We start from the raw sequence: 25242 nt of genomic DNA on the forward strand, positions 1-25242 counted from the left end.
ACCCTGCCCCATCCACCAACACTACCCCCACACAACCCCACGAACACTGCCCCATCCACCAACACTATTCCCACACCAACCCCACCAACACTACCCACCCTAACCCATCCACCAACACTACCCACCCCAACCCATCCACCAACACTACCCACCCCAACCCATCCACCAACACTACCCACCCCAACCAATCCACCAACACTACCCACCCCAACCATCCACCACACTACCCCACACCAACCCCACCAACACTACTATCCACACCAACACTATCCCACACCAACCCCACCAACACTACCCACCTAAGCCATCCACCAACACTACCCACCCCAACCCATCCACCAACACTACCCACCCCGACCGACCCGTCCACCAACACTTCCCCATCCGTTCCCTCCACCAACACTACTCCACCCCGTCCCATCCACCAACACTACCTGCCCCAACCCATCCACCAAAACTACCCCGACCCGACCCGTCCACCAACACTTCCCCATCCCGTTCCCTCCACCAACACTACTCCACCCCGTCCCATCCACCAACACTACCCGCCCCATCCCATCCACCAACACTACGCCATCCCGTTCCCTCCACCAACACTACCCCGCCCCATCCCATCCACCAAAACTACCCCATCCCGTTCCCTCCACCAACACTACTCCACCCCATCCCATCCACCAACAACTACCCCACACCGACCCAACCAACACTCACTAATCCAGCACACCGCCATCAACCCGTAATAATTAATATTAAACGCAACACGTACTAATGTGTTAAACATCTGAGACTCACTTCCTCACATCCATTAAGCTAACCCTCTAAGACATACCTGCAGTGCTCGTTCAACGCAGTGTTAAACAAAACCACACCTCACACTTTTAACATGATGCATTCATAGGGCTGTACAACGAGACCCACACGAAAACAAAATCAGATAATCCAAGCCATCGTTATGTACAACGAAAAAAATAACCCTGCAAAGATTTTCGTCTCTGAAAACATCCAAGTTTAATTTTAATGATTCCTTCCCGGACGCTGTATGTTTTAATCTCAGAACCCCAAACCGCAGTGATTTAATCACCCCAGCATCTGATCAATGAAGTATAGACAAAAACACACCTCCACCTGTGCGTAATAAAGAATATACTGCCCCCAGATTGACTGCAATAAATGTATTTTTATAAGCACCTTAGGGTGCACCTGACAGTGACGGCAATATACTGTTGTCCTAATTTCCTACTCTTTCCTAGTTTCCATAAAACATTCATTCAAACTCGGACTCTCTTCCAATCTGAGATTTTCATTGTCTGCTTGCTTGAATTATTTAGTACAAACTCTGATCAGATACTAAACCATTGCGCCGCCTACCATGTAGGCATTGCAGTCTGGTTCTGTGTAGTTTTATCGACACATATAAAACGTACTGATCACGTGAGTAGTTTGACGAAGGGATAGGCCTGTGATTGAGTTTAACATGGATGGGTGACCGTTAGACCTCGGAGACAGATTTGGACCTTGTGTTCCACGACTCCACTATTCAGTGTTTACGTGCTGGGGTCAGGAAAAAGCGTGGAGTGGCTTTATGGAAACTATACTCGAACCGTCACGCAAGGGAACTCTCAAGTACAAAAGAAAGTACTTTGACAAATATTATGTTAACTGTGAGTACCTTTATTTGGAGCCTTGGAAAGTTTTAATCGTGTACATGATTACAGTGAAACCTCTTTAAACCGGACGGTACGGTGCCGAGTTATGCCCCGATATATAAATATGTATATCGTGATGAACGAATCCTGATTTGGTACTAAGAACTTTTGAATATTTGTTGACATTCACAAATACTGTCCTTGGAGGAGCTTACTTAAGGAAGGATTTCAGAGAAGCGACGTTCTCTTTAAGTTGCCTAAAGAACCGAAAAAAGAAAATTTTAAATAATACTCTGTCGTGCGTGGTTGTCACTGAATTTCTATAATCATGATAAATATCATCTTGTTTCATGATTGGCTTTTGATCTTAACGCCACACTCAGCAATTTTCCAGCGATATGACGACCGTCTGTAAATAATAGAGTCTGGACCATAACAATCCAGTGAAACTGGGATTTAGCTAGTTCATTATATTTGTGTTTATTTTTTTGTTTTTAACGTCACACTAAGCACTATTTCAGTCATATATGGCATCGGTCTGTAAATAATCGAGTGTGGACCAGACAATCCATTTAGGTTTTGGGGACCTCCCAGTTGTGATGTGGGACATTTCAAATTCAATTCAAATTATGTAATGTCGGAGACTAAGCATTAGTTCATCTTCAACCATTCCTTCTGACTACTGGTATATTATGTACTACATACTGTATTTCGTGGCATTGACACTGTCATCTTCCTCAGTGCGCGGCTCATCAGCAGAGTCAGTCAGCGTGTAGAATAACCACTTTTGAACAAGGGGATAGGCACTTCGTCCATTCTTGTATTATATCCTATAGCTACACACTGTATTTCGTGGCATTGACACTATGGTCTTACACAGTGCACTGCACATCAACAGAGTCGGTCAACTCGTATTTACAATAACCACTATTGACGTTTTACTGTAAAAGTAATTGAAGTGTTCCAGCTGTACCGAACGCAGTCAAGTTCATGAACCGAATACCCAAATAATCGCATCTATAAAAGCCATGGGGCAATGATAAGAACGAATTTAATATTGGCAACACTGATTGGATTCGGACAAATGTACTTAGTAGGTGGTGAATAAATCCATCTGTATGATAATATAATTATGTCGTGTTACTTCAGCCTGAATATTTTCATTTGTAATTATTGAAAAGTACGTGTTTATACACGTTTAGTCAGTCGTGGCTGCTGTCGTACTGATGTAGCAGGGATGTTGGGACGTTAATCAAATATCGATGGTTTTGTTATGATTTGATTGTAACATATTATATTATCCCATGCTTCAACGGTGATTTTCATTCAGCAATTCGAGCTTGATCGATTCTTTTGGGATGAACCATTTTTGTGAGACCAAAAACAATTCAATAAAGAACCATCACCACTCACCCCGCTTAACGAAATACTTGTTATATACGAACTTGTTATAATTTGATAGTCAGATATTAATTCGCATATATTCAATTCCGGTAGTCGTCGCTGCCTCTTGTGAATGGAAATGGACATATAATTGTGTGTGTATATAGTGTCGTGCTGCAGTGACGTCGATTGTATCATCAACGGGCTCGTCTTCACCGACAGTTACATCTTGAAATATTCAGAGCAAAAATCCGACCTTATTGCTGCATGTGGCATCATTTCATACATGTTTTAGAAATATGAGAGAGTGAGTGTATTGGAGCGTATTGGAGTGGACTGAGTGGAGCGGAGTGAATCGGAGTGGAGTTGAGTGAGCGTATTGTGGCGTATTGGAGCGGAGTGGGTTGAGCGGAACGGGGAGGAGTTGAGTGAGTGAGTGAAAGTGGAGAGGAGAGGAGAGGAGAGGAGAGGAGCGGAGCGGAGTGGAGTGGAGTGGAGTGGAGTGGAGTGGAGCGGAGTGGAGTGGAGTGGAGTGGAGTGGAGTCTGTATGTGTGTTTGGAAAACGATCTTCAAGCTATTCGAAGTTCGTCACTGCCGTAAAATGATAACTAAATCAACAATGCACATCGTCCAAGTGTTTATTTCAAGGCAATCGCAGGTTCGACACATCAAAGTTCGACACAGTGGTGCGTGTTGTTATCTTTACATGTGCACACAACACGTGAAACAACTCAGTTGACCTATATCCAGGAATAAAGCTTCTTCAATAATAATTTAGTCAAATAAAGAATGTCAGTGCAAGAGAATATCTGACTATCCTCATAAACAAATTTCGTTTGATGTAAAGGAAAACAATAGCAATAGCTGAGTGAGACTGGAATATTGCGGGGTTACACGAAAACAAATACTTCATAACAAATGAGTTAAATTTAAAGGGACACTTGCCTTCAGGTTCAGGTGCCTGTTCCAATAAAAGCCTAGTCTTAATGGTTGGTGTTTTGCCTGAAATTGGTCTAAACATTTCTTTCCCGATTGATCTAGACCGTGAAACTTGAGTTACTAAACGAGTTGAATGAACTGCCTCAAATTAGCTGGGCAGGGCAATTGATCGGGGTCTTGTTCCCCTTTAAGTACGCGTTTCGTCTTCAACTGGACAGATGTAACGGGCAATTGTGATAAGAGTGAGCACTACCTCACCAGTCTACACGATACGCTGGATTACCATTGACAGTGAGTGAGTGGGTAAGTGAGTGAGTGAGTGAGTGAGCCATTTTGAACAGTATTACTGCGTATCAGATGTCTGTGAGAGTGAGTGAGTGCGTTTTGTTTTATGCCTTTTAACAATATTTCAGCAATATCACTGCGGGGGACACCGGAAAGGTGGGGAATCGAACCCAGGCCTGGAATAAAAATATCCCAAAATAGAAAGAAAACCCCAATCCCCGCCGTAGGAAATCCCAGCTTGAAGAGACAACGCTTATCCAGGTTACCCTACCGAACCATTTCATCTCTCTATATGGTTGTTAATTATTCTGAAACAGTACAACTAACACTGCCGATCGCTAACCCTTTGTTGTCTAAAGACTCCAAATATGGAACATAACGCGCAAGCCTGACTTCCACGTGTAACAGAACCCTCGACACAATATACCCGTGAAGATCCTGGTTAGAATTGGTCCTCAGTAAACCATGCTTGTCGTAAGAGGCGACTAACGGGATCGGGTTGTCAGGCGCGCTGACTTGGTTCACACATAGCATCGTATTCCAATTGCGTAGATCGATGCTCATGTTGTTGATGACTGGGTTGTCTGGTCCAGACTCGATTATTTACAGACCGCCGCCATATAGCTGGGATATTGCTGAGTGCGGCGTAAAACTAAACTGCCCTCTCACTCACCTAATATGGACCATAACGTACAAGGCTGACTTCCACATGTAACAGAAACCCGACACAATACGTATCTGTCATGCCGCCATGATTCACTGGCGATTCACTCGTAGAAAAAAAAACATAACAAAAACACCAGCAAATGTGCTGTGATTGAAATCACTGATTCAATCGCCCGCTGATTGATAAATTATTGATCTCAGATATTCGATTACGGCAACGGCCGAGAGACACATTTTACTCGCGTTCTTTGGGTTGTATACCACGGAGAACCTTCATTGTGTCCAACATGGCGTAGTTTGCGAGGTACGCGTCCGGACAACCCCATGGTTTATAACTGTTAAGTGGCTCGTTATTGACTGAATCTTGGGAATGTGTTCAGTTTCATTGACTGTACTCAGTGTTGAAGGGAGCATGTGTTTTGTGAGCAATCCGGGCGACCATTTGTATTGTGTAATTGGATGAAGGGACGTTACTTGTGTTGCATCTGATAAATTGCGGTGGGAGTGTTGTAATGTCGACTGAAGGCAACACACGTATTCTGTAGTGTCTGATGAAGAAAGGCATTCGTTTGAGTTAATAGTATCTGTGGAAAAGCATTCACTTGTATTCAGCGTTCGAACTTAACGTCGGTCCTTAGGCCCGGAGCCGACTGAAAACCATGCGGACCCACAGCTTTTGTTTTCTGTAGGTCCTTATGGCCGACAGCTTTTATCATCTCCAATAACTGACATATCCCTGTCGGAACATTTTGATTCAGACTTTTCAGAAGACTTGGGTCTTGACATTGATATTGATTTGTTGTAAGTGAAGTCTAGTCAGTCACTAGAGTTAAGTTAAACTCTTTAACTCAGTTTGTTAGTTGTCACATTTTTTGTTTGTTGGGAATTACTTTATATAGCTAAAATATGGGTCCTTCACATTCTGATCAGAACGTTTTATGGTTCTGGGTTCTTAGTGCCTGCAGCTTTTCAAGCTTAAGGGCAAACACTGCTTGTATTTGTAGAATCGTATGAAGGGAGTATGCGCTTTTAATAAAATCTGAAGAAGAAAAACATTCATTTGTGTGTTTAGTGTTCGATGTAATATCGGAGGAAACTGTTCTATTTGTGTGTGTAGTGTTCGATGTAATATCGGAGGAAACTGTTCTATTTGTGTGTGTAGTGTTCGATGTAATATCGGAGGAAACTGTTCTATTTGTGTGTGTAGTGTTCGATGTAATATCGGAGGAAACTGTTCTTTCGTGTTTGTAGAATCTGATGGAGGGACCACGTGCATTGTAGTGTCTGAATAAGGAAAAAGTGATTTTTTGTTTGTAGAGTCTAATGCAGGAGTGAGTTTAGTTTTACGCCGCTTTTAGCATTATTCCGGCAATATCACGGCGAGGAACACCAGAAATGAGCTTCACAAATTGTACCCATGTGGGGAATCGAACCCGGGTCTTCGGCGTGACGAGCGAACACTTTAACCACTAGGCTACCCCACCGCCTCTATCACTGGATGAAGTGCGTACAGTGCTATGGTATGTGACGACGTACAATGCCGTCTCCTATGGCGAAAACTGGGGGACACCAGAAATGGGCTTCACACATTGTACCCATGTGGGGAATCGAACCCGGGTCTTCGGCGTGACGAGCGAACGCTTTAACCACTAGGCTACCACACCGCCCCACGACGATGATGGAGATGATGATGAGGACGGCGAAGAAGTGGATGATGATGATCATGAGGAGGAGGACGGCGAAGTAGATGATAATAATGATGATGATGATGATGATGATGATGATGATGATGATGATGATGATGATGATGATGTGATGAGGAGGAGGAGGAAGAGGATTGCGGTGAAGAAGAAGAAGAAGATGATGATCTCTTAACTTTTCTCGTAGCATTCGTACTTCCTATGTTACAGTATAGGAGGTAAGAAAGGTTCGAGATCTTAGGCTTACGAGAGCTTTGTGAAACGGGCCCTGCATCTTATCTCTATCTAAAATCAATCACAGAGTTTGATTGTGCAGTCACCTATATGGACACTCATCTGTGCTGTCAGAACGACAACGTTTTCTGTTTCTGTTCTATTTCTACAATTATCAACCCGACGTCTCAGGTCTTAACGGCTTTAATGTCATTTTCAAATGTCACCAGCGCATCCAGTGTAATTTTGTGTAGACATAAATCCTTCCACTATAAATAACCAATGTACATCGGATTAATCACCACCAAGCAGAGATTATTTGGAATCTCATTCTCCCAGGAACTATGTAATTACTTTACAGACTTCTTGTTTCATGGATGATATTTTGTTGCCTGTATAATCTACCGTTCTTGAAGTATTACGCAAAGGGGAATCACAAGTGTGCGAAATAGCCACTGGCCCGCTAGCCCTTGGCTAGCAAAAATCCAGTCGGGCCAGAAAATCTCCACAGTCACTGGCTCGACTGGCTAGTGAATATATCACTCTCTCCGACTTACTAAGTTATAATACACTTAGAGACACACGCAAGATTATGGCCTGTTAGAAATGTTCATCATATTAGCAGCTTAGCGATGAAGCCCGGGTCATGCCGACATCATTTTATTTTCATCTTTTTTGTAATATTTTGCTTAATTTACATTCAAATTTCGGGCTATTGAATTACTGTGTGAGCTAGTAACTTACAGGCATAGCTAGCCCGACTGGCTAGCAACATGTGGAAACTATTTCGTTTACTTTGAATCACGTAGAATACTTTGGGATACTGGTAGTTGGTCGACCTTGTGTTTAAAACCTTCGCTGTATACAAGGAGGGGCGGTGGGGTAGCCTTGTCGTTGCAGCGTTTAGTCGTGACGCCGAAGGCCCTGGTTCGATTCCCCACTAGATATAATATGTGAAGCCCATTTCTGTCCCCCGCCATGATATTGCTTGAATACTGCTAAAAGCGGCGTAAAACCAAATTCACTCTCTATACAAGCAAGTTCCAGGTTCGAATCCTAGCATATTTCGCCTCGTTTAAAAGTGTGTAGAAATTTTTATTTGTATTCCATTCCTTTTTTCGAGGAAACTGTAAACTTGCTATGTGTTTGTCACTTAGGGTACATTTACATCAGACCTCTTGGATAAATGAGCTTATATATGTGTAACTTACGACCGGATTACATATTCTGTTAAAACTGCCTGATGTGTCGATCGTCTCTTCATTCGAATGCTGATGTTTTCAACATTTTAGATGCCGGGGTTATGCTGTAAGCTGGTTTTAAGAACCTGGGCCCGTTTCACAAAGCTCTCGTAAGCCTAAGTGAGTGAGTGAGCTTAGGTTTACGCCGCGCTCAGCAATATACCAGCTATATGGCGGCGGTCAGTAAATAATCAAGTCTGGACCAGACTATCCAGTGATCAACAGCATACGCATCGATCTGTGAAAACCGATGCCATGTGTTAACAAAGTCAGCGAGCCTGACCACCCAATCCCGTTAGTCGCCTCTTACGACAAGCATTGGTTACTGAAGGTTCATTCTAACCCGGATCTTCATGGGCCAGTTTATATGATGACAGACACCATAAGAGGCGACTAACGGCATCGGCTGGTCAGACTCGCTGACTTGTTTGACACATGTCATTGGTTCCCAATTGCGTAGATCAATGATCATGCTGTTGATGACTGGGTTGTCTGGTCCAGACTCGATTATTTACAGACGAGCCGCCATAAAGCTGGAATATTGCTGAGCGCGGCGTAAAACTAAGCTCACTCACTCAATAAACTGATACAGATAACCTAAGATTAGCATTACAGTAATCAAAACGATATTTTGAGGAGATGATCAATATCACCAATCACCATAAACAGCGGTCACCTGAACCTTCAAAAGAAATCTCGCAATGAGAACGAGACTGCGTTTGAGACTACCAGAGTGTATTTCGTCCTTGTTCACAAACGGAGATTCGTCTAAAGCTACCAAAATGGATGAATATAGGAGCAAACAAGGACCCCATTCTAACCTAAAACAACAGCGCTATAAAGCACTTAAGCTCTAACAAAAACGATCAAATAAGGCTCAAACAAAGTACCAACCAATTTCCCTGTGTTTAATCAACGTTGTTAATTACCCGTCAATGCTAACAGGTCTACTGAAAGCGATCGGTGCGCTAATGTCGGGTGCGTGCGCGGAAGAAAAGCCCAGTTAATCCCCTCGCTCAGTCGCTCGTGCTTTGTGAGCAGGCTGATGCTCGTGGTTGACGGATCTATCTCGACATCACTGGACTCACGTTCCTAGGAAATTAATCCTTCTGTGTTTGGAATGAATGCCTTTTATCTACACATAATACCGGTTATCAGATCGATAACAGCGACTCACGTCTGTCAACGATACGTCAGTTTGGAGTGCCTGTTCGAGAGAGAGTTATCTGCCCTTGGCTGAAGCCTCGACCCCCATCGCGTGTCATACTTTGCCGTGACACTAAAATCATTTCCGCTACGTTTCACCCGCAAAGCGATATTTCTTTACCTTGCTTCACTGTTCGGAGAATATGAAAAATCGGAATCCAAGTTGACAGAATTTATATCATATTTAATGTATTATAGGAACGTGATTTATCTGAATCAAATATTTCTTTGGCAAAAGCTTAACATTCAAATGTCAAATACCGCGTTATCCTTAATAAATGAAGCATGTTGTTAATGACAGGTTCATCCTTGGTGTCTCCATTAAATTTCCACACTTCTTGTATAAGGTGGGCCCATTGTAAACGTCAGGAGTAACTGAACGTTGTTTTACACCGCTTTGGAACAGGTGGGTTGAGGTGAAATTGGGTTTAACGTCGTGCTTGAGAATATTTCGCTCATATAACGTCGTGCATGCGTGTGTATGTGTATGTGCGGCTGCTTGTACTAGCCCAGACTTAAGCTGGTTTTATAGTGCTAGCCCACTGAGATACCATGCCGCAGTGAAGCATGAATACCCCACTCAGACACATTATACTGACTCCGAGCCGACCAGTCCTTGTAGTACCCATATATGCCGAGTGCCAGGCAGGGACCAACAAGTACCATATTTTAACGTCTTTTGGTATGACGCGGTCGGGGATCGAACCCGCGACCTTCCGCTCTCCGGGCGGACGCTCTAACCACTACACCACGGCGGCGGTCGTCGCTTTGGAACAGTATATCACATGTGAAATACTAACGGAATCGGGCGGTCAGGCTTGCTGACTTGGTTGTCAAATGTCATCGTATCCCAATTGCGCAGATCGATGTTCATGATGATGATCACTGGATTGACAGTCCAGACTCGATTATTTACAGACAGTCGTTATATAGCTTTACACTGCTGAGTGAGGCATTAACCAACAATAAAACAAAAACAAATTGTTAGTTGTGTGAAACTGATCACACTATCGATCTCTGGTTTCCATGCTCCGGAGTCAAACTATGGAATATTTCTATATGTTTGAAAAACGCCACATTTTTCTATATTTTTGTGTATGTACATTTGGAAACATGTTCACATTATCGAGCGCAGATATGTTTTATACAGATTCGGTTTCAATACCTTTAGATTAGTGGAACACTTTTTGCACTCCGACCACCACTGGTTTATCTTATCCAGAGTCGACTGTTATTATTTGTCATTAATGTGAAAAAACATGATCGAGCTATCGACCACTAGGTCCTCTGGTCAAGACCCAATTTTGGTCAGTGTGCGTATATATGTGAACCAACTCTGTCGACCAGTTTGTCTCAACAGTCGGGCTTGCTAGATGTGAGGCTGAGGACAAGGTCCTCCAACATCTCACTGCCATACACACAAAAACAGCGTCCGCTAAATGGACAGTAAGATACCCAACGATGTGATTTGTGCTGGTTAACGCGTCGTTCACGTCACGTGGCAGCCACAGCTGCAGTTAAAAGCGTCCAAGGCGTGAGTTATCGGGTCGTCCCCGACACAACGTCTCCGTACGACACACGCACACACGCCTGGATACACGATTATCTCCGAGGAAAGCCCTGCCGTAGCTCAGTCTGTGTCTCGTATTGACGTTCCGACAGTAGAACACCTTTAGTTGGGTTAAAAAACGTTTCAACGCCTCCGAACATCTTGGAGTATCCAGAATTTAATTTAAACTCTTGTCTTGTACCGTTACGCCCAAGTGGAACTCTTGTCTTGTACCGTTACGCCCAGGTGGAACTCGTGTGCTTGTAACCTGCTTTGCGATTTTGTCAAGCTCTGATCTGTGAGCGAGTGCGTGGCTTTAGTTTACGTCGCTTTTAGCAATATTCCAGCAATATCATGACGGAGACACCAGAGACAGGCTTCACACATTGTACCCATGTGGGGAATCGAACCTGGTTTTTAGAGTGACGAGTGAACACTTTAACCACTAGGCTACCCCACCGCCCTCTGATCTCGGTGATGAGCTGTAGAGTCTGTTAGTTGCTATTGGATGACAGCTCGATGTCGTAGATTCTTACGTCCTCGTGGGTGTCCAATTTTGACAACGTCAGCTGAAGGTACAAGGCGAACACATGAATCGTCAGACTCGGATTGATACCCGTGAAGATCCGGGTTAGAATTGGTCTTCAGTAACCCATGCTTGTTGTAAGAGGCGACTAACGGGATCGGTGGTCAGGCTCGCTGACTTGGTTGACACATGTCATCGTATCCCAATTGCGTAGATCGATGTTCATGCTGTTGATCACCAGATTGTCTGGTCCAGACTCGATTATTTACAGACCGCCGCCATATAGCTGGGATATTGCTGAGTGCGGCGTAAAACAACACACAAACAAACACATTGATTGCGTGTCATAGTTAACCTGTGTATCGCTCATGATATCAATCACTAGGTTGTCTGTAATACACAGTCGTCGTTAAGACGCGGAAATAGTTCCAAGTGCGGACGTTTTACAAATTGTTCTGTCTTTACATGGACACCAAACTCAATTTGTTTCTCAGGCTAGTCAAGACTGGATAATTACGTAGCATTGACGTTCCATGTTTTGTCCAGGGTTAATTCTTTACCGTGTGAGTGAGTAAGTGAGTTTAGTTTTACGCCGCACTCAGCAATATTCCAGCTCTATGGCGGCGGTCTGTAAATAATCGAGTCTGGACCAGACAATCTGGTGATCAACAGCATGAGCATCGACCTGCGCAGTTGGGAACCGATGACATGTGTCAACCAAGTCAGCAAGCCTGACCACCCGATCCCGTTAGTCGCCTCTTACGACAAGCATGGTTTACTGAAGGTTCATTCTAACCCGGACCTTCACGGGTAATTCTTTACCGGCCACCGTGAAATGAATGAATGAAAAGATACGCTGCGGCGTAAGGCAACATTCACAGTTTTTTTTCATACTCTGCAACAATTTGCCCCCAGTCTGGGTGCATTTTTGTTTTGTAACTAATAAAGGGAATCGGTATGGATCTTGTTCAGATGTAACTATTTTGCAGGCCGCACTTTTCTGCCGGGAAAAAGAAGGTTTACACTCTAATACTCTTTTGAACAAAAAACAACATAAAACAGTAATCCAACCCTGAAACCGTAAGGTCCAATAAAGAACAATAGTATGACGTCATGGTTTAACGCCGAGTAGGGTTAAAAGGGAACGGGGAAATTTATGTCGAATGCGGAAGCTCGAACCCGTTGACTGTTTTCAGCCGGAGTGTTTCATTCAGCGGGTCGACAAGTACGTCGTTAAAAAAACACAGCCTCTATAAACACGCGTTGCATGTTTTTCCAGTTTGATACAGTGAAATCGCATGCGAGGAATGGTTGACTTGGTTTAAATTATACACGATACAATCAAGACGAAACACTTAAGGGGAGTGTTTCTTAATGGTTTGCTGAACTGAACGTACTATACCTTCAAAAGGATCTCAATATGTGTATCTTTGTTGAAGTAATTGTTCTTTCCTTTTAATTGTGCAAAGTGACTATGTGTTAATTTGATGTTACAAGCACAAACGCACCACTTAAGACCAACATGTATCAACATGTGACTAACGGTACTATTAACGGTACATTAAACTGTCATTAGGTCAGATAAATGTTCCGTGTCAGCGATCACGCAAGGTTTGTCAGAGTGGTTGTAATAGGCTTAAAAGTGGAAAGAAAAGTGTCCGCTTCATCAATATTTGTGAATGGCATTCTGAAGTTAATTTGAAACGTTTGGAGTCAATGCGTAGTCAATGCGTTTTCAATGCAATGGCGTTTTAATTAAATTGAATGGGTGTAAAGACGTATGATGGTCGGAAGCGAACGGTTAGGCGTAACGAATAAATGAGTGAGTGAGTGAGTATGGTTTTACGCAGCTTTTAGCAATATTCCAGCAATATCATGGTGGGTACACCAGAAATGGGCTGCAAACATTGTAACCATGTGGGGAATCGTGACCAGTGAATACTTTAACCACTGGGCTAGCCCACCGTGTGCGGTTGTTTCGAACCTCCTTTAACTCGATGTACCTACACCTTCGAAATAGTGGTGTTTGATTGCACTTCGTGACCACACATCACCATTTCAAGGGCAGTTCTATCCAATTAAAATGTACAAAAAGTAAAAAATACATAAGATGCCACACACACACACCTTCTCCACCCCACCCCACCCCCCAAAAAACAACAACAAAAAACAAAACAAAAACACAAAACAAACCCCAACAAAAAACAACAAACAAACAAAAACACCCCCCAAAAGTCCTAGAACAAAACAGAAACAAACAAACAACTGCCCCCCCCCCTCCACAAAAACACACAAAAACAAACAAAACAAAACAAACAAAATAAAAATAGAAGAAGCAGTAGAAAGGAATAAAACAGTATAAGCAGTAAAACATTAGTTCCAAGTCAACTCCCTAGTAAAACATTTCCTTCAACGTGCTGTATTTCAACGATCAATTACTTTTTTACAGGTGAATTTGAGGTGCCGAGTGCTGCCGAAGGCTACGTAGGTCAAAGCACCACTCTCCAGTGTAGGCTTGAAGGCTATCACAGGTGGTATGTCATTTCTTGGATCCGAAGAGAGCCTGACGGATCCGAAGTTACGATCGTGCGCTTACCAGCGGATTCCAAGACACCGGAATGGGCAACTGGCGTGGATTATTCCTTTAAATCCCGGATCAGGCAGAAAATCACTATTGAGACAGAACTGACGGAGTTTACTCTTGTGTTGAGAGACCTGCAGTGTTCGGATCGGGGGATGTATGTCTGTAAATATGTGGGGACGTCTACAGTGCAAAAGGTGCTGCATCTGTCTGTTAAAGGTAATTTGAAGTGAAGGGACCCTTTTATGTCTGTTTTAAAGTTTTTTTAAGCCCAGGGACGTTTTATGTCCGTTAAAGGTAACTTGAAGTGAAGGGACCATTGTATGTATGTTTAAGATAAATTGAAGTGAAGGGATCCTCTATTGTCTGATAAGAGGCAATTAGAAAAGGAGAGACCGTTTTATGTCTGTTAAAGGTAATGTGAAGCCCAGAGCCCTTTTAAAGTCCGTTTAAGGTAATCTGGAATGAAGGGGTCCTTTAATGTCTGTTTGAGGTAATTTGAAATAAAACAGTCTTTTTATGTCTGTTAAAGGTAATTTGGAATGGACCATTGTATGTATTAAGGTAAATTGAAGTGAATGGATCCTCTAATGTCTGTTAAAAGGCAATTAGAAAATGAGGGATCATTTAATTGTCTGCTGAAGGTAATTTGAAGTAAAGTGACCCATTCATGTCACTTTAAAAGGTAATTTGAAGTGAAGGAACCCTTTTATGTCCGTTAAAGGTAATTTGAAGCCCAGGGATCTTTTAATGTCCGTTAAAGGTAATTTGAAGTGAAGGAACCCTTTTATGTCTGTTAAAGGTATTTTGAAGTGAAGGAACCCTTATAGTTCTATTAAAGGTAATTTGAAGCCCAGGGATCTTTTAATGTCCGTTAAAGGTAATTGGAAGTGAAGGAACCCTTTTATGTCTGTTAATGGTAATTTGAAATGAAGGGACCCTTATAGTTCTGTTAAAGGTAATTTGAAGCCCAGGGACCTTTTAATGTCCGTTAAAGGTAATTTGAAGTAAAGGGGTCATTTAATGTGTCTTTTAAAGGTAATTTGAACTAACTGAGTAAGTGAGTTTGGTTTTACGCCGCTTTTAGCAATATTCCAGCAATATCACGACGGGGGACACCAGAAATGGGCTTCACACATTTTACCCATGTGGGGAATCGAACCCGGGTCTTCGGCGTTACGAGCGAACGTTATAACCACTAGGCTACCGTCCCAATTTCAACTAAGAGTATCCATTATTGAGGGTTAAAAAGGTGCTTGGAAATGAAGGGATCCTTTAATGTCTGTTACGGTAATTTGAAGTAAAAAGGATCCATCAATGTCTGTTAAAGGTAATTTGACGTTAAGGGGTACTTTAAATAAGAGTATGTTCTCATGTACTGTAATGAATCTCAGCACTGTATGTTGTGTTTAGTATTCTGTGGAAATCATTCTGTTCCAGAATTTCGGTATGCTGTGACATATTACATTGTATGAAGCATGATAATGATAAAACAAGTTGTAACAGACATTTGTTCCAGTTTAAATCCCGTATCTTTCCTAACACCCACGTCTCTGGTCATGCCGTTGCAGCGCGTCATCTAACGCTGTTGCATCCAAACATCCATCTTTCAGTGATAGGGGCCTGGTCTGTGCCTTTGCCAGCCACCCAGAAGTCCGAGTTCGACTCCCAACATTGATGCAATGTTTGATGTTTACTAAATGCCTCGCTACAATGTGTCTTCCCCTGGCGTTTAAAACAGGACGAATTCGACTTCTCTAAACGCAGAGCCTTTTAAATAGCATGCTGATGTTATATTTTGTTGTTGCTTTCTTATCTTCCTTCCTTCTTTTATTCCATTCTGTTCTGTTTATTTTCAGTTGACGCCACGCGACCATCCATCCATTATAACTACTTGGTCATTGAGGTTAACTCGTCCTTAATTGTCGATTGCAAGGCCAAGGTCGGATTTCCACCCAAAAAGCTCACTTGGCTGTACAGGCCGAAAGGTCATGACCGGTTCAAGGTCATTCCGAACAATCGGCCAGTGAGAGAACTTAAAAACAATGAGTGTGATATCTACGCTACCCAGCCACTGGAAATATTTGCGAATTCGAACGCAACAGGTGTAATATACAGATGTGCTTTCGAAGGAGAATATAACAGGAATAATATGTTCGATGACGTTAGCGTACATTTACCAGGTGAGCTAAATGATTCAATGTTTCATTTTTTCCTTATATTTGAATTTTCCTCTTTTCTCATCTTTATTTATTTTATGTTACTATTTAATTGCATGGCGCCTTATTTATCATGTGTCTGTTCAGTGGTGTTGTGGTCTCTTGTGTAAAGAGCACAGGTCACAAATCAGTTGAAGTTAAGCATGGTTATTGGCGGAGAGTCCTTGGATGGGTAACCGTGTTTGGCAGCTTGACTCTAGAGAGTCGGGAGATTCAGTTTTGCCCCGCAACGAACGATATGTAACACATGGGGTGTCAACTTAATCAAATTAGTTGTTTAATACTATCTCACCCAGCAGTAAATGGGTACCCGGTGGGATGGGGTGACTCTTAACCTTCTATCGCCTTACATGCAGCTTTAAGCATACACTTTGTATATGGAGGTTAGCACAATATAAGAGAACTTATTATAATAGGCTCTGTAGTCTCTCGAGGCGCTACTTCCGGTACTAAGCTGGTTCCCGGCTCCCTTTGCGCGCGCCAACTTGCGATATGCGAGACGGGGGCCCAGCTTACTTCCGCTATCAGATTCCCGGCGATAAGCGTATATTCAAGAACCAGTACTGGTTCAAAATTGCGCGAACGCCAAGTATGACTTTACAAGACCAGACCAAGTGTACAACCATGTTTAGCTATCACAGCTGTTGCTGGGGATGGTTAGATCGGAAATTTGGTATTCCTGTAAGGAATATCGGTTCCGACTGACAACCATAAGACCATTCGAAAAGCACGTTGTTCGTCTCCGGAAGTACTAAGGTCTCGCGAAGTGTCATGACCTCCTTAAGGGCCCAATTGAGTTGGGTATAACTCACCTTCAAACAGTATTCCAGCCTAGGGAGCTGAATGTGTCCAGGTATCAAGCGAAGTTGATCGTCATAGCGCTTAATATCAATCACGGTATTGTATGGTCCAGATTCTAATATTAGCTGACCGTCGCAGGCCATCACGGTATTGTATGGTCCAGATTCTAATATTAGCTGACCGTCGCAGACCATCACGGTATTGTATGGTCCAGATTATAATATTAGCAGACCGTCGTCTTGCAGGTGCAATAACAATGAGTGCGGCGTTCCACTTTACGCTATATCTTAAGTACTGAGATAATTTGATTTCTTTAAAAATATATTACTCGGTCATACAACTTAATTTAAAAGTAACATTCTATGTTTTCCTTCGATGGAGACGCGGGAACGATTCCCCGCATGGGTAAAACTAAACTCACTCCCTGCTTCAGTTTTTAAAACTGGGTTGGAATACTGCCAGCGTGTTTGATTTTAACCTCACTCACTCTATATCTTCAACTGATACCCAAATGATCCGACCACCTCCGTGGTCTGGGCCAAAACACTTTAAAAGGTAGTTCTTTTTGTGTGGTGTTGAGAGCAAACACTGTCTACTGGGCCACTGAAGCTGTCAATATTACAAAGACGCATTCGGATGGAGTATTTCATAAGAAAGCCCGCTCCTTAATAAATGGAGAGTTAATAAGTTCCGATCTACTTAAGGACAAAGTACCCGTGAAGATCCGGGTTATAATTGGTCTTCAGCAACCCATGCTTATCGTAAGAGACGACTAATGGGATCGGGCGGTCAGACTCGCTGACTTGGTTGACACATGTCATTTTATCCTAATTGCATAGATCGTTACTTAGGGTGCTGATCACTTAATTGTCTGGTCCTGACACGATTATTTACAGACTGCCGCCATTTAGCTGGAATATTGCTGATGCGGCGTTAAGCAACAAACAAACAAGTAAAGATAAAAGGGGGATATGTATGGATACCAACGACAGAAATATGACGTGTCGGAGTATATTCATCCATAAGTTTCCCTGTTATTTGTATCACTACTGGATACCATTCACAGACTTTAATCAAGGACGGAACCACATGGTATTGATTGAGAGTGTGTGTATTATTCTCAACATATTATCTATTTATTAACCCCCCAAAATCAAACACTGCCCTGCTCTGCGCTGCGCTGCCCTGCCCTGCCGTGCCCTGCCCTGCCCTGCCCTGCCCCCTGCCCTGCCCTGCCCTGCTCTGCCCTGCCCTGCTCTGCTCTGCTCTGCTCTGCTCTGCCATGCCCATGCAGTAGTTGGTCCCTCAAATCAGATTTTTAACCAAATTATGTATGGCGAGGTGAATCATTGTATTATAGTAGGGTTAATTTTCTACCCGGGTACCCCACCCTATTACCCTACCCTACCCGGATACCCGTTTTGTCAATTCCCGACATCAAATTTGCAAGAAATGGCAATATATTCTTCAGCTCGAAAGGCTAAAATTTCGAGTTTTTCAAGATCTTAACCATGTATTATATTCAAAAGAAGTGACTGTAAATTATGTATAAATCTTCAAAGACAAAGACCTTTTATTCATGAAAGAGTAACATATGACATTGTTTAATCTATTAGTCACATGATCATAACGGGTCTGGGTATTGAGACGGGTACCCGGGTCCAACTCATTACCTGTCCCCGCCCTTGTGTGTAGTATGTTCCATGTAAAGAACATCCCCCATTTCACTCACCATTCAGAGCTGCACCCATTAAGGAAGAAGCTGTTATTCTAATTTGAACTTGTTGTTTCAGCTATAGAAATTAAACCTGCTACGGAAAGACACGATTGCATGAAGACCGGATCTTGTGCCATGGAGGCAGTAGGTTAGTACCTCTACCGACAAACCCTTATTGCATCATTTGTGGAAGAGTGAGTTGTCTCCCCTGGTTGTGTTTGAATACTGATAACTCTTGTGGGCGTCCAACATACTTATTGTGTATATGTACTCCTTTGGTTGTTTTTTTTCCTTTCTAAATTCAAAACGAGCAATTATGAATTATTCAGTATGTCCTTTTCTAAATGCTGTTCAAGTTGTCCTTCAGGGCCCCCTTTTCTAAATGCTGTTCAAGTTGTACTTCAGCCCAACATATTTCATGCAAAAGATATGATAAAAAAGCTACCAATGGTAACAAGAGCACGGCATTTATTCTGCCACATATTATTTTCATAGTTAATATAGTTTATATTTTGATCTTAAGCGATCCACGCTTGTCGTAAGAGGCGACTGACGGAATCGGGTGGTAGGGCTCGCTGATTTGGATGATGTATGTCACCGTAACCCAATTGGATAGATCGATGCTCATGATGTCAGTCACCGGATTGTTTGGTCTCGACTAGATTATTCACAAACAAACAAACATTTGTCTGTATGTTCCATTTCTCTCAGGCACCTTTAAATGTAAATGGAATTTATGTTATGAAACGTTTTTGCTATGAAAATGACATACATTCAATGACTGACTGACTGAGTTTGGTTTTACGCCGCTTTTAGCAATATTCCAGCAACATCAGGGTTGGGGACACCAGAAATGGGCTTCACACATTGTACCCATGTGGGGATTCGAACCCGGGTCTTCGGCGTGACGATCCAACGCTTTAACCATTAGGCTACCCCACCGCCCCTACATTCAATGACCCAGTGTTAGTCGTTTTGTACTGTCTCACAAACACAACATGTTCAATATATTTGAGCATATACCGAGGTGACGCAGAGTTTCAAACTACAAAACTAAATGTAGTAAAATCATCACGCACCTGATTTAAAAATGCTACCGTTATTTCAGTTTCAAAGAATATTCCAATGATCCCATCACATGGCTTAATATAATGTCTTAATGTTCCAGTAGATAGCGACCCAAATCGAGGATCGAGTTCAACACCAACAGCACGCCTTACAGTCATGGTGGTTTTGTGTTTGACATCCCTGGCCGGTTTGTAATGCAGAGAGTACTCAAGTTACACCTTCATCAGTCCCCGCGGGCTTCATCTACAGGACTGACACCCGGTGTCCTGTGCTGTCAATGGTACCACACCATCCGTGACGTCATATAACGTCGTGTCTGGAAGAAATGACATCGTCAACAGTTTCAATAGAAATACAATATACAGCCATTTACAGTGACATTTCGTTAACTCGAACACATTAATATTTAACTCAATTAAGATGTTAGAGATTTATAGTTACAGGTACTACTGATAACTCGAAATATTCGAAGTCTTCTGGTCTGAGTCAAGCGAGGTTTCACTGTAATCAGCTGTCAATATTTTGATTTAGATATTATGCTTTATCCATTCAAGATATAATTAACTTCGCAAGAAACTTCGTTATATCCGAAGTTTGGAAGTTTGAACAATATTAAGTACTTGGTGTTAAGATTTAAGTACAGACAGCCGATGACTTGTTATGTCGAACCTCGTATAATCCGGAGATAACTATTCCAGAGAGTAAAAGAATCACTGGTTTAATAATGACATGAAATGTAGTTAAAACGATAACTCGAAGTATCCGTTATTGTGTCATTCGAACAAATTTGGGACCCGAATCACAAAGCCTTCGTAACATTACGATCTATCGTAACTCTATAGTTTATCACAGGCTTGCAAATGTCGTAGCGCTACGAACGTTTTGTGGATCGAGACCCTGAAAAATAACTTTAAGTATTTTAAGTATTTTTCCTCGGGTGATACTAATGTGTTCGTCAGCAGACTGTTTACGTTTTTCGGAGTATACTCAGGGAAACAAGTAACGGAACACATGGAGGGACAGTGCACCGCTTTTCTTATGCGGATTTCTTTGCATGATTTGTTTTGCACCGTCGTTGAAAATCTTAAAATAAATATATGAACACTGCGACGAAGTGGTGTTCCCTTATTTGTTTCCCTCAGTATATGTTGTACAATGGAAATGATAAGTATTAGCAGTTTTAACGGAAACAGTGTTTACATTCAAGACCAATTTGCAGTGTATGAGTTGTAGTCATGTGAAATAATTATTGTAAACATTTGTAGGTATGTAAACTGCGTAGATTAACATATATAAGTCGTGTGTAGGTCAGGTAAATGAGCATATGTCGACAGATGTAAACATCCATGTATAAAGAACAGAAAGTCACAACGCCTATGTCAGAATGCTCGAAAACAAGGCCACGTCGCTATAGCGATCTTAGCGTCAAGACGACCTTACCTCCACTCTTTAACAGAAGCATGCGAATACTGCAGCGCTAAGATCGTTTGACTGGTCTTATGACAGAGCAACAATTGCGACAATAAGCCATACCTGGTCCATGTTTGGACTTTTATTTTTGCATAGTTTTGTTTTGACGATTCGATGGCTGCGTTTGCTCGTATTCTGTTTGATTGTCTGGGTGTGTTGCTTGACATCGTGTTGTAACAATACGCAATCATAACTACGGTTAAAATGAACTCGAAGGGGCCAGTAATTGTCGTTCGTTATAACCGGTGTTCGTTATAGGCATATCGACTAAAATAGACTGCAAGCGGTCGGGACGAAAACGAAACAAACCAAAAAAGAAAAAAGTTCGTTATATCCGTCAGTTCGTTTTAAGCGAGGTCGTTATTGACCCAGTTTGCTGTAACTATCTATTTAATGAAACTAAACACAGTATTTGTATCAACACAGCGTTAACCATCCCTGCACCACAGTTATGAAGTGTATATCTTTTTAAGAAACCAAACCTGTCTAAGATCAAGATTTTATAAAAGGGCATGTCTCGCTATCTCTATTCCACATCCTCACCCGAACTTGATCGTTTTTGATAAGATAAATGTATTCGTAATATTTACAGATTATACTTTATAAAAGTCGATGTCAAGGCTTTGGGTCGGGATGGATGCAGATGTTATGTTGTTTTAACTTTTTGTTGTTGATCAGGGTCGTCACTATGGAAACACAATCATAAATCATTTCAGTTTACATAGGGCTGATCAGTAACAAAAAACAAAAAACATTAGTCAAGCTCATAAATTGTTTGTTTCTTTGTTTATCGCCGCATTTAGCAATATTCCAGCTATATGGCGGCCTGGAAACAATTGAGTGAGTGAGTGAGTTCAAAAATTGCTTCTGTTCATCCAGCATTGGGATACCAGCAGTGATTGGGTACCCGGCGGTATAAGTCATTTGACTGTTAACCTTCTAGCGCCTCAAAAGGGAGCTTGGGTTAACCGGGGTAATAATGTGTTACCGCTTAATAAATATCTGACGGGCTTGGGGGACCGCATTAATAGCAAGGCGGTGGCTGTGTAAACGTGTCTGGTATGTCATTAACGAAGACGGGAATTTCAGGTCAATAAATTTGTCACGAATGTTTTCATTTTTGGCCAACTCAATATTTCTACAACATATGCCGTTGAAGATAAAACAATGCAGTAGAAAACAATTAAAAAGTAAATATAAAATTATAATTAATGAATGTACGTACTACGGGTCATTCAGTCTTAACAATCCTGAAATTCCTGCCCGTAAATTGGTACGTGAGCATGTGGCTTCATAAACAGGCAAACTGGACCCCCTCAATGGTGTAAAGAGAACTTATTATTCCAACGTCTGGATCGGGTGTAAATGGGTGTGGAAATATTGACAGAATATCTCTACTTTATGACATTGCTCTATAGTAAATTTTGGGGAAAGGTGAAGTTGACAGGCTTTGTGAAGAAGTTAAAGAGCCTGAATACATGGCATATTTCTGGGGTGACAACTCAAAACTCTTTGTAACGAGTAAAGAAGTCATCCATAAAAGAATACCAAGAACATGTATTTAATACATTCTTTTACAAACACATTTTCAGGAAATCAAGCCAGCTACCTTTGGGCTGAAGGCAGAAGCAAACTTATTTATTGTAAAACTTGAATATTTTCTGGAAGAATTGAACAACAAAAAACATTCCAGGCCATATCAATGATCGAATGCCAAGCTTAAGGCTGCGCAGCTGTACGTCCTATTACATATTTCAATCCATGCCCAGGGGATAATGCTGCTTGTATTGTGATTGGCCCTTGTGAACGCAACGGCTTCTCTCAAGTTTAAGCCATCGTTACATTATAATGCTCTACGGATTATCCCTTATGCCATTAAGGGGCAACCAATCTGTACACCCATGGTTGGGGGCTCAGCAAGGAAAAATATTTATTCGGTGATGATGTATTTGGAATAGCTATGATTGTGTTTCGGAGTTTCTATTCCACTGTTTTCATTCTGCTAACCTTTGTAAAGTTTGGGTCGAATCGAATTTTAAAATGTATACTTTCGTTTGCCTGTAGAATGCCTCTGGATTTGAACTGTATTTTGTTCAGGATCTCATCAGTGTTAAGGCAAGCACTCGACTCCAGAAGCAATATACGGGACTAACAACATTTATCAACTGATATAAACTGACAGTTTATGTCACAAGTGTATTCTCCGTGTTGATAATATGTCCTGTTTCTGGTGGTGTAGGTTATATTTGTAGTTCTTAAGCGATCGATAGAAGCGTCTATTGAAGACGGGTGTATTTTGAAGGCAGGTGTGAATTTCAGTTAGCAGTTAAGTTAGGAGTTATTCAAGGCAGGTGTGCATTCAAGGCAGGCCTTATTTGAACCAGGCGTGCATTAAGAGTGCATTCAAGGCAGGTGTTTATTTGAACCAGGAGAGCATTCAAGGCGGGTGTCTATTTAAACCAGGAGTGCATTCAAGGCAGGTGTTTATTTAAACCAGGAGAGCATTCAAGGCAGGTGTTTATTTGAACCAGGAGAGCATTCAAGGCAAGTGTCTTTAAACCAGGAGCGCATTCAAGGCAGGTGTTTATTTGAACCAGGAGTAGTGCATTCAAAGCAGGTGTCTATTTGAACCAGGCACTTAAAGCAGGTGTTTAATTTAGACGAGCCTTTATTTAGGGGTGGGAAGGGGGTGGGGGGATGGGTGGAGAGAATTCAAGGCGTGTGTTTGAGAAGGGAAGGGATGCACTGATGGCATTTTTATTTTAGACAGGCGATTATATATATGAGGACTACGTTCAAGGCGCTACCTACGTGCGAAATGCGCATCATGCACGTAAAATCTCCAACTCATCATCATCATCATCATCATCATCATCAATGCGTTACTATTTACGACAAGATAGCGGTAACCTCACTTTGCCGAACACAGCGCAGTGTTGTACCGATGTGACAAAGATGCCTTTTGACCTCCTAGCAGAGCACTGTCAATGTAATCTATAAGCTCAGTGGCCGCACGCCACACCCATTACGTTCTGACGTAAAACAATAGTATTACAAATGTGTATGTCTACATAGATGTGTATTCATTATCAACAATGCATGTATATACTGATGATCATGTTATACGCATTCGCTGTTCGTGTAAATATAATGGTAAGCATGTTAATATGTTTGTATCACTACCTGTAAAACCTTAAGTAAGTAGATATTATTTGTCGAATCTACACATGTGTGACCTTGATACAGTCTTTAAAGGTGGCCATCAACCGTTGAATCCAAGGGCTGCTTAATCCCAAACTAGGCATCAGTCAATGGCAGTATTCAGCTTTACTGGTTTGTCCTCGTCCTTTATGGTAGCGGTGATCTTTACAGTAGGGGTATTCTCTAGGACGTGTTTTGGTCACGTGTTAGTTTAGGTCTTGAAGCCTTTCGGTACCGCTCGATGACTTCCTTTAATTTCCGCTTCTTATATTCCAGTCGTTTGTGTCACATCTTCAGGCTGCAGAGAATGAGTAAAATATATCATGCACGATGTCGGTACCATGATGAATTGTATTACATCGACAAATTTGTATTGGATTTTTCAAATGCCCTCGTCAAGTTTAAGACCGTCAGGAGAAAGCTGACTGTTGGAATGACATCAAATGGGTTTGAGCAAGTTTTGATTAAGGTTCGAACTGAAACATGTACACGGCCACTTTGCGAAACAAATGAGTATGGTTTTACGGCGCTTTTGGCAATATTGCAGCGTTGTCTCAGCTGAGATACCAGAAATGATCTTCGCATATTTGACCCATGTGAGGATTCGAACCCGAGACTTCTACGTGACGTGTGAAAGCGTTTACTATCAGGCTACCCCACCGCCCCTTAGATCCTATAGGTGGGCAAGTGCATGCAACTCACAATGCCATCTCTCATTTATAGTGAGTGAGTATGGTTTTACGCCGCTTTTAGCAATATTCCAGCAATATCACGGCGGGGGGACACCAGAAATGGGCTTCACACATTGCACCCATGTGGAGAATCGAACC

General features: G+C 42.1%; 1 protein-coding gene across 1 annotated transcript in view; it reads left to right on the top strand.

Moving 5' to 3' along the window:
• The window catches only part of LOC124267233, a 107590-nt gene extending 87465 nt beyond the window's left edge, over window positions 1-20125 (top strand). The window contains exons 2-5 of the mRNA XM_046702151.1: window positions 13805-14155; window positions 15796-16119; window positions 18750-18821; window positions 19842-20125. Coding sequence (XP_046558107.1) covers window positions 13805-14155; window positions 15796-16119; window positions 18750-18821; window positions 19842-19936 — 842 coding nt within the window. The 3' untranslated portion in view covers window positions 19937-20125. The remainder of the gene's footprint in view (window positions 1-13804; window positions 14156-15795; window positions 16120-18749; window positions 18822-19841) is intronic.
• The last annotated feature ends 5117 nt before the right edge of the window (window positions 20126-25242 follow it).

This window comes from Haliotis rubra, unplaced genomic scaffold (genome assembly GCF_003918875.1).
Source record: "Haliotis rubra isolate DU_JTF1 unplaced genomic scaffold, ASM391887v1 Scf1002, whole genome shotgun sequence".
Lineage (NCBI taxonomy): Eukaryota > Metazoa > Mollusca > Gastropoda > Lepetellida > Haliotidae > Haliotis > Haliotis rubra.